Source organism: Hippocampus bargibanti, linkage group LG04, assembly GCF_051943395.1.
Source record: "Hippocampus bargibanti isolate YZ-2025 linkage group LG04, ASM5194339v1, whole genome shotgun sequence".
Classification (NCBI taxonomy): domain Eukaryota; kingdom Metazoa; phylum Chordata; class Actinopteri; order Syngnathiformes; family Syngnathidae; genus Hippocampus; species Hippocampus bargibanti.
Window position 1 is genome coordinate 14,959,618 of NC_142737.1, and position 12,050 is coordinate 14,971,667.

Below are 12,050 nucleotides of genomic sequence, written 5' to 3' on the forward strand. Positions count from 1 at the left end.
TATGGGGTACAGGAGCGGCTGATACGGGCCGTTCGGTCCCTATATGACCGATGTCAGAGTCTGGTTCGCATTGCCGGCAGTAAGTCGGAACCGTTTCCAGTGAGGGTTCGGCTCCGCCAAGGCTGCCCTTTGTCACCGATTCTGTTCATAACCTTTATGGACAGAATTTCTAGGCGCAGCCGAAGCGTTGAAGGTTTCCGTTTTGGTAGCCTCAGTATAGCATCTCTGCTTTTTGCAGATGATGTTGTACTGTTGGGGCCTTCAAGTGGAGCTCTCCAACTCTCGCTGGAGCGTTTCGCAGCCGAATGTGAAGCGGCTGGGATGAGAATCAGCACCTCCAAATCTGAGACAATGGTTCTCAGTCGGAAAAGGGTGGAGTGCCCTCTCCGGGTCGGGAGGAGATTTTGCCTCAAGTGGAGGAGTTTAAGTATCTGGGTGTCTTGTTCACGAGTGAGGGTGAAAGGGATCGAGAGGTCGACAGGCAGATCGGTGCGGCGTCTGCCGTGATGCAGACTTTGTACCGATCTGTCGTGGTGAAGAAGGAGCTGAGCCAAAAAGCAAAGCTCTCAATCTACCGGTCGATCTATGTCCCAACCCTCATCTATGGTCACGAGCTATGGGTTGTGTCCGAAAGAACGAGATCCCGGATGCAAGCGGCCGAAATGAGCTTTCTCCGTCGGGTGTCCGGGCTCTCCCTTAGAGATAAGGTGAGAAGCTCGGTCATCCGGGAGGGGCTCAAAGTCGAGCCGCTTCTCCTCCACATCGAGAGGAGTCAGATGAGGTGGCTCGGGCATCTGATTAGGATTCCCCCGGGACGTCTCCCTCGTGAGGTGTTCCGGGCATGCCCCACTGGCAGGAGACCCCGGGGACGACCCAGAACACGCTGGAGAGACTATGTCTCCCAGCTGGCATGGGAACGCCTCGGGATCCGCCAGGACGAGCTGGAAGAAGTGGCTGGGGAGAGGGAAGTCTGGGCTTCCCTACTGAAGCTGCTGCCCCCGCGACCCGACCCCGGATAAGCGGCAAAAGATGGATGGATGGATATATTTATCCGGGCTTGGGACCGGCACAAGAAGACTTATGTCCCTTTGTGGTTACAGAACAAGCAACTCGTATTATTAGTGTTGTTGTTGTTGTTGTTTTCCGCTCCAGCCTCCCTGTGTGACGTTTGCATGTTCTCCCGTGGCCCGCGTGAGTTTTCTCCGGGTCCTCCAGTTTCCTCCCGTGTTCCAAAAAACATGCATGGCAGGCTGATTGAACACTCTAAATTGTCCTAATGGTTGTTTACTGGCAATCAATTCAGGGTGTCCACCGCCTAGTGCACGAAGATGGCTGGGATAGGCTCCAGCATCCCCTGCGATCCTAATAAGGATAAAGCGGTCTGGAAAATTCATGGATGGATTATTATTAGACACTTGGTGACTTTGGACATGAGTCAGTTTAACATTAATTTAGGTGGTAACGTGCAACCAGTCGACCACAGGCGGACACCCTGTTATGATTCAGGTCCTTGTGGAATTAAGCTGTAAAAATGCTCCACAAAAGTAGAATGCTGCTTCCCAAGGGAATTCACTGATTAGCAAAACTACTCACTAAATGGAGGCTCAGAGGGGATCAAGCCTTTTATGTTGCTGGTCCGACTTAAAACCCACCTCAAAACTCACTTGTACCCTTTGGCATTTGACTCAGTATGATTCAGACCTTCTTCATTCCGGGTGCTTTCTACTATCTTTGTGACTGCTTTATTTCCTGTATATGATAGTTGCCCATGTTAAGCGCTTTGTTACAGCTTCAGGTATTATTAGAGTGCTATATAAATCAATATGTATTGTATTGTATTGTATTGTATTGTATTCTTCTTTTGTTATCCAGGAAGTTAATTAGTACACTAATCATTCATTAATTCAATCATATTTATTGGATATAAGATGGCGTGAATGATTATTATATAGATACAAAAATGTGCCAAATCTTCCTGATGATTCATTCAACGAAGACAGAGGTGTATTTATATTATTTTATGGTGACATAACTAAATAATTAGTCACTTTTTGGAAGCGACGTCGAAAAGTTGTCACGTTCCCTTTAATGTAAATGTTTGACGTCAATACAACGCGCGATAGCACAAACAGGAAGTAGCATGGAAATGGTGGGTGTTGAAAGCGTGTTATTTTGGATGAAAATTTAAAATACGTATATGGGTCGTTTGTGTATTAGTACTCTTATGGTTCTCATGTCCTAATGGTCGATCTCGGCGCCACGAGACCAAATATTTCTTAATGTTATTCTTTTATTAGGTTGAGGTTCTATGCTAGCACAGCTTACCATTACATCTTCAGCAAGAGTTACTGATTCTTTGAAACATCATGTGCAATTTTCATTAGACAGTTCACCGATGATCTCTTAGTTGTCATAATTGTTACTGTGCTGTTTTCATGTCTGCTCCTTTTCCTCTTTGTTCCATGTACTCTCGATCCCAGTGGAGTTAACGCTGAGGCTTTGTGAGGAATGTTCCCACAGGTCGCATCGATGACACAACGGTCACGCGCCAGACCTAGCCCCAATTTCATGGATCCATACTTTAACAATCGCGGAGCAGTCGACAGGTCAGCATGACTGTGTGCCAGAATTGGAGTTGAATTGTGGGATTAAAGTAAAATGCCCATGCTTAATGGCTTCAATTATAAAGAAATGTTCAGACAGAATCAGAAAGCCTTTAATAGTCCCACAATGGGTACATTTGCAGGGTGAAAAGATAAAAAACAAGATATTATACGCATAATAAAACGTGTCAAAAGACTGAGGTGTATACTGTAACTGCAACAATGTTTAATAAAAAAAAAATCGTCCAAGTATAAAAAAGCATATTGATATATGTAACTGTATTGCGTCAACGTCAACATAAGGTGGTTTATTGAACAAAAGCTTTACAATGATTATTTTGATGGGTGTTATGTATAAAACTGGAAATTTGTGAAACAAATGTTTAACTGCTTAACATCTAATCTGTGTTTTTAAACGGGTATGATATCCTACCACATGACAGACTGACTCCTTTTGAGAGGAATTGCCCAGCGCCCCCTCCTGCCAGTGGAAGAGATTGGCGCAAGTATGTTGAATTGTCGCAAAGATTCTTACTGAAAGTTGTTAGCATTCTGGCTTATTTAATGTCTCACATTCTATTTAGGAGAAAACACGAGGACTATGATTCCCCGGTTGACAAGCGTCGACGTGGTGAAGACTCACCCCACAACCCTCAAGGACATTTTCTCATTGGTCACCCTCCTCCTCGCTCTTTTAGTCCCGACCGAGATTTCGCAGGCTCGTCAAGATCATCCTGTGGTTTTGATCACCCTCATTCCCATGAGCACCCTTGTGTACCTTCGATCCCGCGCAACCCCATGAACCATCACGTCCACGGTGACGACAAGGTATCACAAAATAGCGCTGCACATTATTACTCTGAGTGTGTTTTAACGTTTGCCCGTTATTGTGCCCTCAGCTAAGTTTTCAGGTGGTCTGTCTATTCGAGATGTGCCAGCAGCAGCATTCGGATTTATGTCGGAAAGAGACATGCAGAAGTTTGCTACAAGACGACCGGCGTATCTGCACAAGTGTGTATAAATGATTTTTTCACTCAGTTATTCTTTTTTCGGCACTGCTTTGTATATTTTTTCTTACAGTGGGAAAGCTGTATATGACGGGATCTACCATGAGTGGATTCGCCAGCCGGAGTAGTGACGCTGATTTGTGCTATGTCCTCCATGATAGTGTAAATGGATTTTAACTTATTTCTTTTTCTCTGCCTTTTTGAGTTTGTGCCATCGTAAATTTGCTCACATTGTCATTTCTTTTATTTTTTTCCAGAAAAAATCGGATCCGATTGCTGTACTCTCTTCCCTCCAAAGGATTATGAGTTCAATGAGTGAGTACAAAAGTCATTTTTGTAGAAATTACCAGAACCACCTTACTCATTACCTCATTCACTGCCAGACGAGCAAAAATGTGTCCACTCCAGTGTTTTTGTCAGTGTCACTAAGATTCCAGGACCCACAGAATATTGAGTTTTAGGACTACATAAACATTCAATGCAGCGTAAGAAACCCTAGACTCTCTTCTTTCATCAGAAAAAGAGTTCATTCAAAAATTATATGGGTCTGGAGTTACATGATCTTGAAATGAGGGTGGCGGTCCAAAATACAGTGCAATAAGGGAAAAGCCGAAAGGAAAAGAAGAATAAGAACAACTGAAGCTGAAACAAAACGCTAACATGGAAAAAAAGGAAATGCTGCCCCCTTGTGAAAGGGAAAAATGTTGCCAGAGACCATGGCCAGTGGTTTATCAGCACCCAAACAAGAAAAAACAAAACCTGAACAAATTCGGGAATGGCGCTCTATGTCATATTTTCAATTCCCGAATAAATTTGTGAATGACAGTGAATGAGTTAAATGTCAATTAAATTACAATTAGTTTAGACATCATTGAATCTGTGGGTGTTCGAAACAAGCGGGGTGGGGCGGCACACTGAATGGAAAAGAAGTACGATGACGAAAACATAAAATGAACGTGGTATAATCAAATCATGCTTCCATATTTGGCACAGTTTGAGGAGCCTGGGATGACTCAACTAAACTGTGACTACTCCTCGTGGTGGTTCATTCAGCTTATACGTTGACCGGCCCAGCTAGCGTCAAGACCCAATTTGGAACCACTAACCACGCTCAGTCTACTAACTCACCATACATTTGTCGAAAACACTACTTTCATAATAGGCAAAAATCATCCCAGTTCCCACTCGACAAGCGGTGCTCTTTCCTCAGAGGGAATCAAATGTTTTGAAGGAAGGACTTCAAAATCCTGTGTTTCATTTCTTGCTAGATTTAGTCGAGCGAGTGCGGCTGATCAGAGCCACTGTGCCGATCCTCAAGTTCAAAGAGAGAGGCAGGTAAGGCGCGACAGCTGTCTTTGTCTGTGGGTTCCACATCACGCGCTATGACTTTAAGACTGAACCACCTGTGTCGTTCTCTCTTCAGCAATCTGATGTTTGACCTGAACGTCAATAACATAGTGGGCATCCGAAACACATTCCTCCTCAAGAGCTATGCTAATGGTAACCGTTTTTTCCCCAATTCAAAAGTCAGTTCCATTAATTTAAGGAAGGCGAAATGGTTCTGCTCACGTGACGTTTGTATTTCAAGCTGAGCCCAGGATACGTCCCCTCATCCTTGTTATTAAGAAGTGGGCTCGCCACCGTCAAATCAATGATGCCAGTCAAGGAACGTTAAGCAGCTATGCATTGGCGCTGATGGTGCTGCACTACCTCCAGAGTCAGTATACATACATTACATATAATGATTCACATTGCACCCGGTTGTATCCTCATTCCGGGCTACGTGATGATTACTTTTTTTTTTTTTTTTCGTTTCAGCCCTTGAAAGACCAGTGATTCCTTCACTGCAGATGGACTTTCCAGTAAGTCTCCCCACTTTTTGGCAGCTTGGGGTCAGATTCATGAATCAATTAACTCATTCACTGCCATTCCTGGATTTATTTGGGAATTGGTAAGCATGACGTGGAGCGCCATTCACGAATTTGTCCGGGTTTTTGTGTTTCTCGCTGCAGTGCCAAAAAAAGCGCTGCCCAGACATCTGGCGATTTTTTTTTTTTTCCCCTTCCATGAGGGGGCAGCATTTCCTTTTTTCCCTATGTTAGCGCTGTGTTCCAGCTTCAGCTGTTAAAGCGCTACATAAACCCATATCTATGTATTGCATTGTATTTTGGACCCCAACCTCATTTCAAGCTCATTAGTCAAAGTCAAAAGTCAAAGTCAGCTTTATTGTCAAATATGCTCATATGCATGACATACAGCACTGATTAAATTAATGTCCTCTCGGACCCAGCGTGCAATACACTTATCTTCTTTTCCTTTCGGCTTTTCCCTTCAAGGGGTCGCCACAGCAAATGGGTGTCCTCCATCTTTAGAGGTTTGATCTGCATGTTTGTTTTGGCCAAGCTTTTACGTCGGATGCCCTTCCTGACACAACCCTCTGTATTTATCCGGGCTTGGGACCGGCACAAGAAGACTTATGTCCCTTTGTGGCTACAGAACAAGCAACTTGCTCAGTAAAAGACTCCCAAACACAAAATGGTCATCCGCACAGCAACATTGAAAGAAGCAAAAACTATACTTACCATTTGATGACAATGCTCAATACACTTATAATGTGGCTAAAAAAGACAGACAATTGATAACAGACAATACATGTAATTTCTGAATGTAAAGTGAGGTAGTGTCGTATGTAAAGTGAGGGAGTGTCGGATGTAAAGTTACGTAGTGTAGTAATGCAAAAAAAACAACTCCATAACTCCAGACCCATATAATTTAGGAATTAACTATTTTTTTCTGATGAAAGAAGAGAGCCTACTGTTTCTTACAGTGCATTGAATGTTTATGTAGTCCCAAACCTCAATATTCTGTGGGTTCTGCAATTTGAGTGAAAATTACAAAAACCCTGGATACATTTTTGCACATCATCTGGCAGTGAAAGAGTTGAAAAAGTGCAAACAGGGTCCGCAAATTCTTGCAAAATGACATGACGATTTGATATTTCAGTACAGATTTTAGAAATGATCATGGAATTTGACATACGGAATTTACAACATATTGCCCTGGGCCAAATCTGGCCCCTGGGTCTTGTGTTTGGCACCAATGATCTAGATCCTTACAAGAATCGCAGGTGAACTGCACCCTGCCCTAGCTGACTTTGGGCCAGAAGTGCAGTACACAGTGAATAAGTTGAAATAGACAAAACCGATAACATTTAATTCACTGAAAAAGCGCACATTTTATGAAACGCGTTACTACTTGAGATAACCAAGCAGAATGCGTCTTTTTGTGGTGGTGCTAATTGCGCATATTGAAATGAGGTCATCTGCATGCAAATTGCCCACCTCTATGCAACCTCGCCTTATTCCTAAACAACATGTACTGTCATTCACTAATACCAGCGCTAATACTCATGTGGGAACATCACAAAAGAAAACAAGTCGGATTAAGTCTCCTTTTTTTGTCTTCACATGACGTTTGCAAATGTAATAATATCCTATTCGATTTGTAAATATCTTGTCTTGATTTTTAGGAGTGCTTTGATCCCTCTTTGGAGATTGACATGATCCCAGAAGGAGCCCAAAACATTCCCCGCTTCAATTCACAAAACCAGTCGTCGCTGGGAACGCTGCTTCTGGGGTTTCTCGGATATTATGCGACGCAATTCAGGTGTTTAACATGACCCCACACATTACATCGCCGGTTCTTGTGCGTCACAATTTTCTGTTGCACTTTTCCCCGCCCGTTGTGTATTCCAATCTCCTCACCAACTGCCCCTTTTTCCCGCTTCCTCTGTCATACTTCTCACTGGTTCTCGTGTTTCTGCTTGAATGCCAGGCGCAGGTGTGACCTTTGGCTTGATGCAGCACTAACCTGACTTAGTTATGGTGTGAGCTTTTCATAACGTGGCACAAGTACACAAGCTGCGTTTTGATTTATCTTGGGTTGAAATGACAAATGTGTTAACCATTTGAATACTCAAGCACATTCCTTCTATGCTGAGGGTTTCTGTTTGCATTAATAGACCCTGTGACATGATTATATCAGAATCATCTTTATTGGTCAAGTATGGAGAACACACAAAGCATTTGTCACCAGTAGAACACGCTGCACTAGTCTCATAAGAAAGACAACAAATAAGTATGGAGGACACTAAAAAAGGCTAATCTAATTAAATTCCTTCGCGTAAGTGGTACCTTTCAGGTCGAGACAATGTGCAAAGTGTCAGGCTGACAGTGGTTTAAGTGAGTACAGAGCAGGAGCTACAATGATTATAACAGGATGCTGTTCCGCAGGGTTGTGCAAAATTGCAGGCACTAAACAGTTAGATTTGGGTGAATGTTGAGAGAGTTAATGGCGACGGGGGAAGAAGCTGGATGTCTTCTGGATTTGGTGCGCCTGGATCGGTAGCGCCTACCTGAGGGGAGTAAACTGGAAAAAGTGGTGGGCACGTTGCGGAGGGTCCAGTAGGACTTTCTGCACCCTTGTCAGGTGTGTTGTCCACCAGATCTTAAATGCGAACTTTTACTTCTGACAATATTTTTTTGTCTGAATTTTGGTTCAATTTTATCTTTACAAGATGACGATAAAAACCATTCAGTGTACTTGTGTGCGTGAACATTAGTAGCCCCTGGTTGCAGAAATAGTAGCTCACCAATCTAGTGATTCTATTATACTCCTGTTGTTGGTGTTGGTTTATTTATTTATTTTGGGTGGGGGCCATACTTTTCCAAAAGACTATATTCATTATCATGGATGAAGTTCATTCATGTTTTTCATACAAGGATTCATTACTGATTAACCTTGATGTCAGAATGTGGCAAATAAACATTCTTGGCACCGACAAGAGCATTTTCTTGTTGTTGTGCATAAAAGAAGACAAACATTGTTCCCTGAGTCATTTCTGACTCCAAACCAAAAGCTCCCCCAAAAACACTTAAAGGACAACAGACACAATTTTTTTGAGTGCCTAACTGACAGCAGAAAACGTTTTATAGCATCTAAAATACCCAAAACACGCAGGTTGATATTTTTAGTGAAACGCAAAACACCAATAAAAATTACTTAAAGTTGCCCAAAGCTGCCACTAATGAGCTCAAAACTGGAGAGATTTGGAAAGTCCTGACCCCATGTTCGTGACGACACATTGGGAACCTGGGCGAATCCGGCGATCCTGGCCCACCCACAAACCGCCTTGGTCCAGAATCAAAACACTGGCTTCAGAAAGTTCAGATTCAGAGAATATGCTTTCTTGTTACTCATCCAGTTATGAATATGATTCAAATAGTTCTGAAGAGGAAAGCATAAGTGGTTTGCGATCGATTAAAGAAGTCCTTCCATATCAATTCGAGCCGTATGCAAGCAACAAAACCGGTGAAGGACACGACACATAAAGCATATATGAATCTGCGTCAATTATAGCAGTATAGCATCAACTTCGGTGATATGTCAACACCAATGCAGATTGTTTAATGATTGTGCATCCAAAAAGCTGTTTCAATTTTCAAGATGAAAAGTTACAAATTCACGTATGAATGGCCTTTTATACAATAGAGTTCATAATGAGAAAATTGTAGTGAATCGCAATTCACATAAAATCAATAATTTAATTGTGGGGTCAAGAAAAACATTCGTGTTCGATTCAAAGAAAAGACTGACTGTCGGAATGAAACGTACCAGGTTTGACTGTCAATGAAGCATCCTTTCAGCTACAGCAAAAAGCTCGGTCCCTGAGAATGTCATCATCTTTGGCTTGGAAGAGCTCCGTTTTACTTATATACATTCAACAAAATAATTTATGAGCTGGATGATCAGCCTCGAGAGGAGCAGAAACAACATGAGAGGATGACAGCGGTTAGCTCCTCGTTCCCCTCCGGCTGGTATGGCTACAAATGCCTCAGGGGGTTCCTAAATTCACGTCACTTCCGGCATCGTCATCAACTCGAAAACAAGACTTTGAATATTCAGTGCAAATTTTAACAAGTAAAAATATAGCTATATGCGGTGGAATTGTTGTAAAATGCGGTCAGTAGAAGTCATTTGAAGTGATTTTACAAATTATGGACGCAACTATGTCAGAAGGTGTCTGTTGTCCTTTAAAGGACAACCGACGTCTCCCGACAAGTCCGTATGTAACGTCGCTAAAGGACCGCCCCTGACCGTAAAAAAGACGCATTGTAGCGGTCCTTCCATCACGTCAATGTATTTTGCTGTACTTGTTTGGTCTGGGGACCTCGTGTTGCACCCAAAAGCCGCCAGAAGGCCAGAAGAGAGCGTCCAAGCGCCATATAAGGAATTTATCAGCCTGTGGAAACGGAGGTGGCCACAGGAGGTCGCAATATCGTGCCTCTTTTTTGGGTGAGAGATTTCCCCCCAATGTTGCCTCAAAATGGCACAAATAAATTATTTAATCGATTGCAAACATGTATGCTTTCCTCTTCAGAACTATTTGAATCATATTCATAACTGGATGAGTAACTCGAAAGCATCTTCTCCGAATCTGAAGCCATTGGTTTGATTCACTAGCAATGCAAGACGTCTTGCCGTGACGTCACGAACTGGGGGCGGGACTTTGTGAAAATGCCCAAGTCGCAGCTCAATTTTTTTCAGATTTTGGACACTTTAAGTCATTAATATTGGTGTTTTGCATTTGACTAAAAATATCATACTGCGTGTTTTGGGTATTTTAGATGCTATAAAACGTTTTTCTGATGTCAGTTAAAAAACAAAAAAGTGACGTTGGTTGTCCTTTAAGTAGGCCACAACATCCGGTATAGCCGCCCAATCTAATGGGATCCAACAGAGATATTCACATTGAGGATATTGGTTCCGATTGCAACTAAATTATGTTTAATCTTGTCCGTATTGCAGCTGGAGGAACAATGTGATTTCTGTTCGAACTGGCCGAGCGTTACCCAAGCCCAATCATCCAAATTGGAAAGACAAACTCATATGTTTGGAAGGTAGGCATGTTGTCAGTTGGACTTCTACAATGCGTTAATATAAAAGTAATTCTCAAGGTCATTTGTGGAAGGGCAGAGGAAATATTGACAATTTCTTTGAATTGCTCAAAGAAATTAAGTTGAAAATGTTGCCATTTATTTGCTGGAGTTTAGAGTACCATATTGTGTACTGCTGAGTGCCATTCTGTTTCTGAAATGCATATTTTGGAACTGCCTTTGCAGAACTTTTTGCATTCTAGGGGAAGTCAAGTTAAAAATGTTACTTAGTTAAATGAGCCCCAAACTATCGAAACATACTTGTCTGATTGCGTTTTGAAGCAGCTGTCCATTTATAGCTTTCTCTGAGGGGGTGGGGGAGGTATTCACTTGCTGTCGACTGAAAATGACATTGTGGCATCCATTGTTGATTTCAGTTCCCATTCGTCAAAACAGACAACTTTGTATTTTATCGCAGGTTCAAAGCCCCCATTCACTAATCTTCGGAAATTTTGAACACATTATTCCTTTTTTCAACGTGAATATTTATTGAAGTGACTTGATTTCCTGGCATTCTCTTTCAGAGCCATTTGAGAGGAAAAATGTTGCGCGGGCAGTCCACAAACAGGCCAAATTTGATTACATTAAATCGCAGTTCTTTGAGGTATGTGTGGAGTTTGGGATGTCATTTTGAAAGCATTTTAAAAAAAGACTTACATCGTCATCTTTTGTTCTTGTTTTGATGCTCATTTTCCATGTTGTTTGTGTATCCAGTCCTGGCTATTGCTCCGGAGGGAGAGGGATCTAAACTCCATTCTTCCCCTACAAGAGATCATTGATGAGGAAACATCCTGGAAATAAGGAGTTTTTCGCTCGCCTTCTCCTGGGGTGACACCTGATACATATTATTCAATAAGTCCCAGTCGGCTAAAGCTTTATTTGATATGTTTATACTTGTATAATGACTATTATTATTTCTGAATTGCTCTTGTCATATCCCCAAATGTTTTTTTGTATGTTTGTATGATTGTTTTTTTTATGTTAAATTAAATCTACAGAGTCCATAAGACGACATGGAAGAATAAAAAAGACTGTATTGTCTTGCAATTTTTGCATTCCCTCTTACAACCTGCTGCACAATAATTGGGAATGCAAATCTTTGCACGGGAACACTTTTTTTCTTTATGTTGTTTTTCCATGTCACCTCTTGGGCTCCGTATGAATCAAAAAGGCGTGATGATTTTGAATTGATTGTGAAGTATGCAGGATTTTATGCTTTGCTAAAAAGCAACACAATTTATTTTTCTCCTCCCACTTCTAAGATCCCATCTAGATTCAAAATGGATAAATTAACCCAAGGACTTGTATCATCTAACTGCACACATAGGTTTAATTAAAATCGAGAAAAAAAGATTATGGATCAAATAAAGTTTTGTTAAAATATTTAGGAAGCTTTCATATTATTGAGACAAGTGTGTATGTATGAGTGGCCTGAAGCATTGCCA

The 12,050-nt window shown here is 41.9% G+C and overlaps 1 protein-coding gene across 2 annotated transcripts; it reads left to right on the top strand.

Annotated features, from left to right (window-relative positions):
- The first annotated feature begins 2,109 nt into the window (after window positions 1–2,109).
- tent2 (terminal nucleotidyltransferase 2) lies at window positions 2,110–11,990 on the top strand. 2 transcript variants are annotated; one of them, XM_088994265.1, is made up of 15 exons: window positions 2,110–2,149; window positions 2,481–2,606; window positions 3,047–3,109; window positions 3,188–3,431; window positions 3,503–3,614; window positions 3,684–3,772; window positions 3,868–3,925; window positions 4,879–4,945; window positions 5,034–5,110; window positions 5,199–5,327; window positions 5,429–5,472; window positions 7,140–7,276; window positions 10,478–10,569; window positions 11,130–11,209; window positions 11,320–11,990. In XM_088994265.1, the coding sequence occupies exons 2-15, from the start codon at window positions 2,509–2,511 to the stop codon at window positions 11,404–11,406; spliced, it is 1,377 nt and encodes a 458-aa protein (XP_088850391.1). In that variant the 5' UTR covers window positions 2,110–2,149; window positions 2,481–2,508; the 3' UTR covers window positions 11,407–11,990. The 2 variants fall into 2 exon arrangements, 1 of the variants encoding a protein (XP_088850391.1); XR_016114698.1 differs by lacking the exons at window positions 11,130–11,209; window positions 11,320–11,990 and having other exon boundaries at window positions 5,429–5,561.
- Window positions 11,991–12,050: the final 60 nt, after the last annotated feature.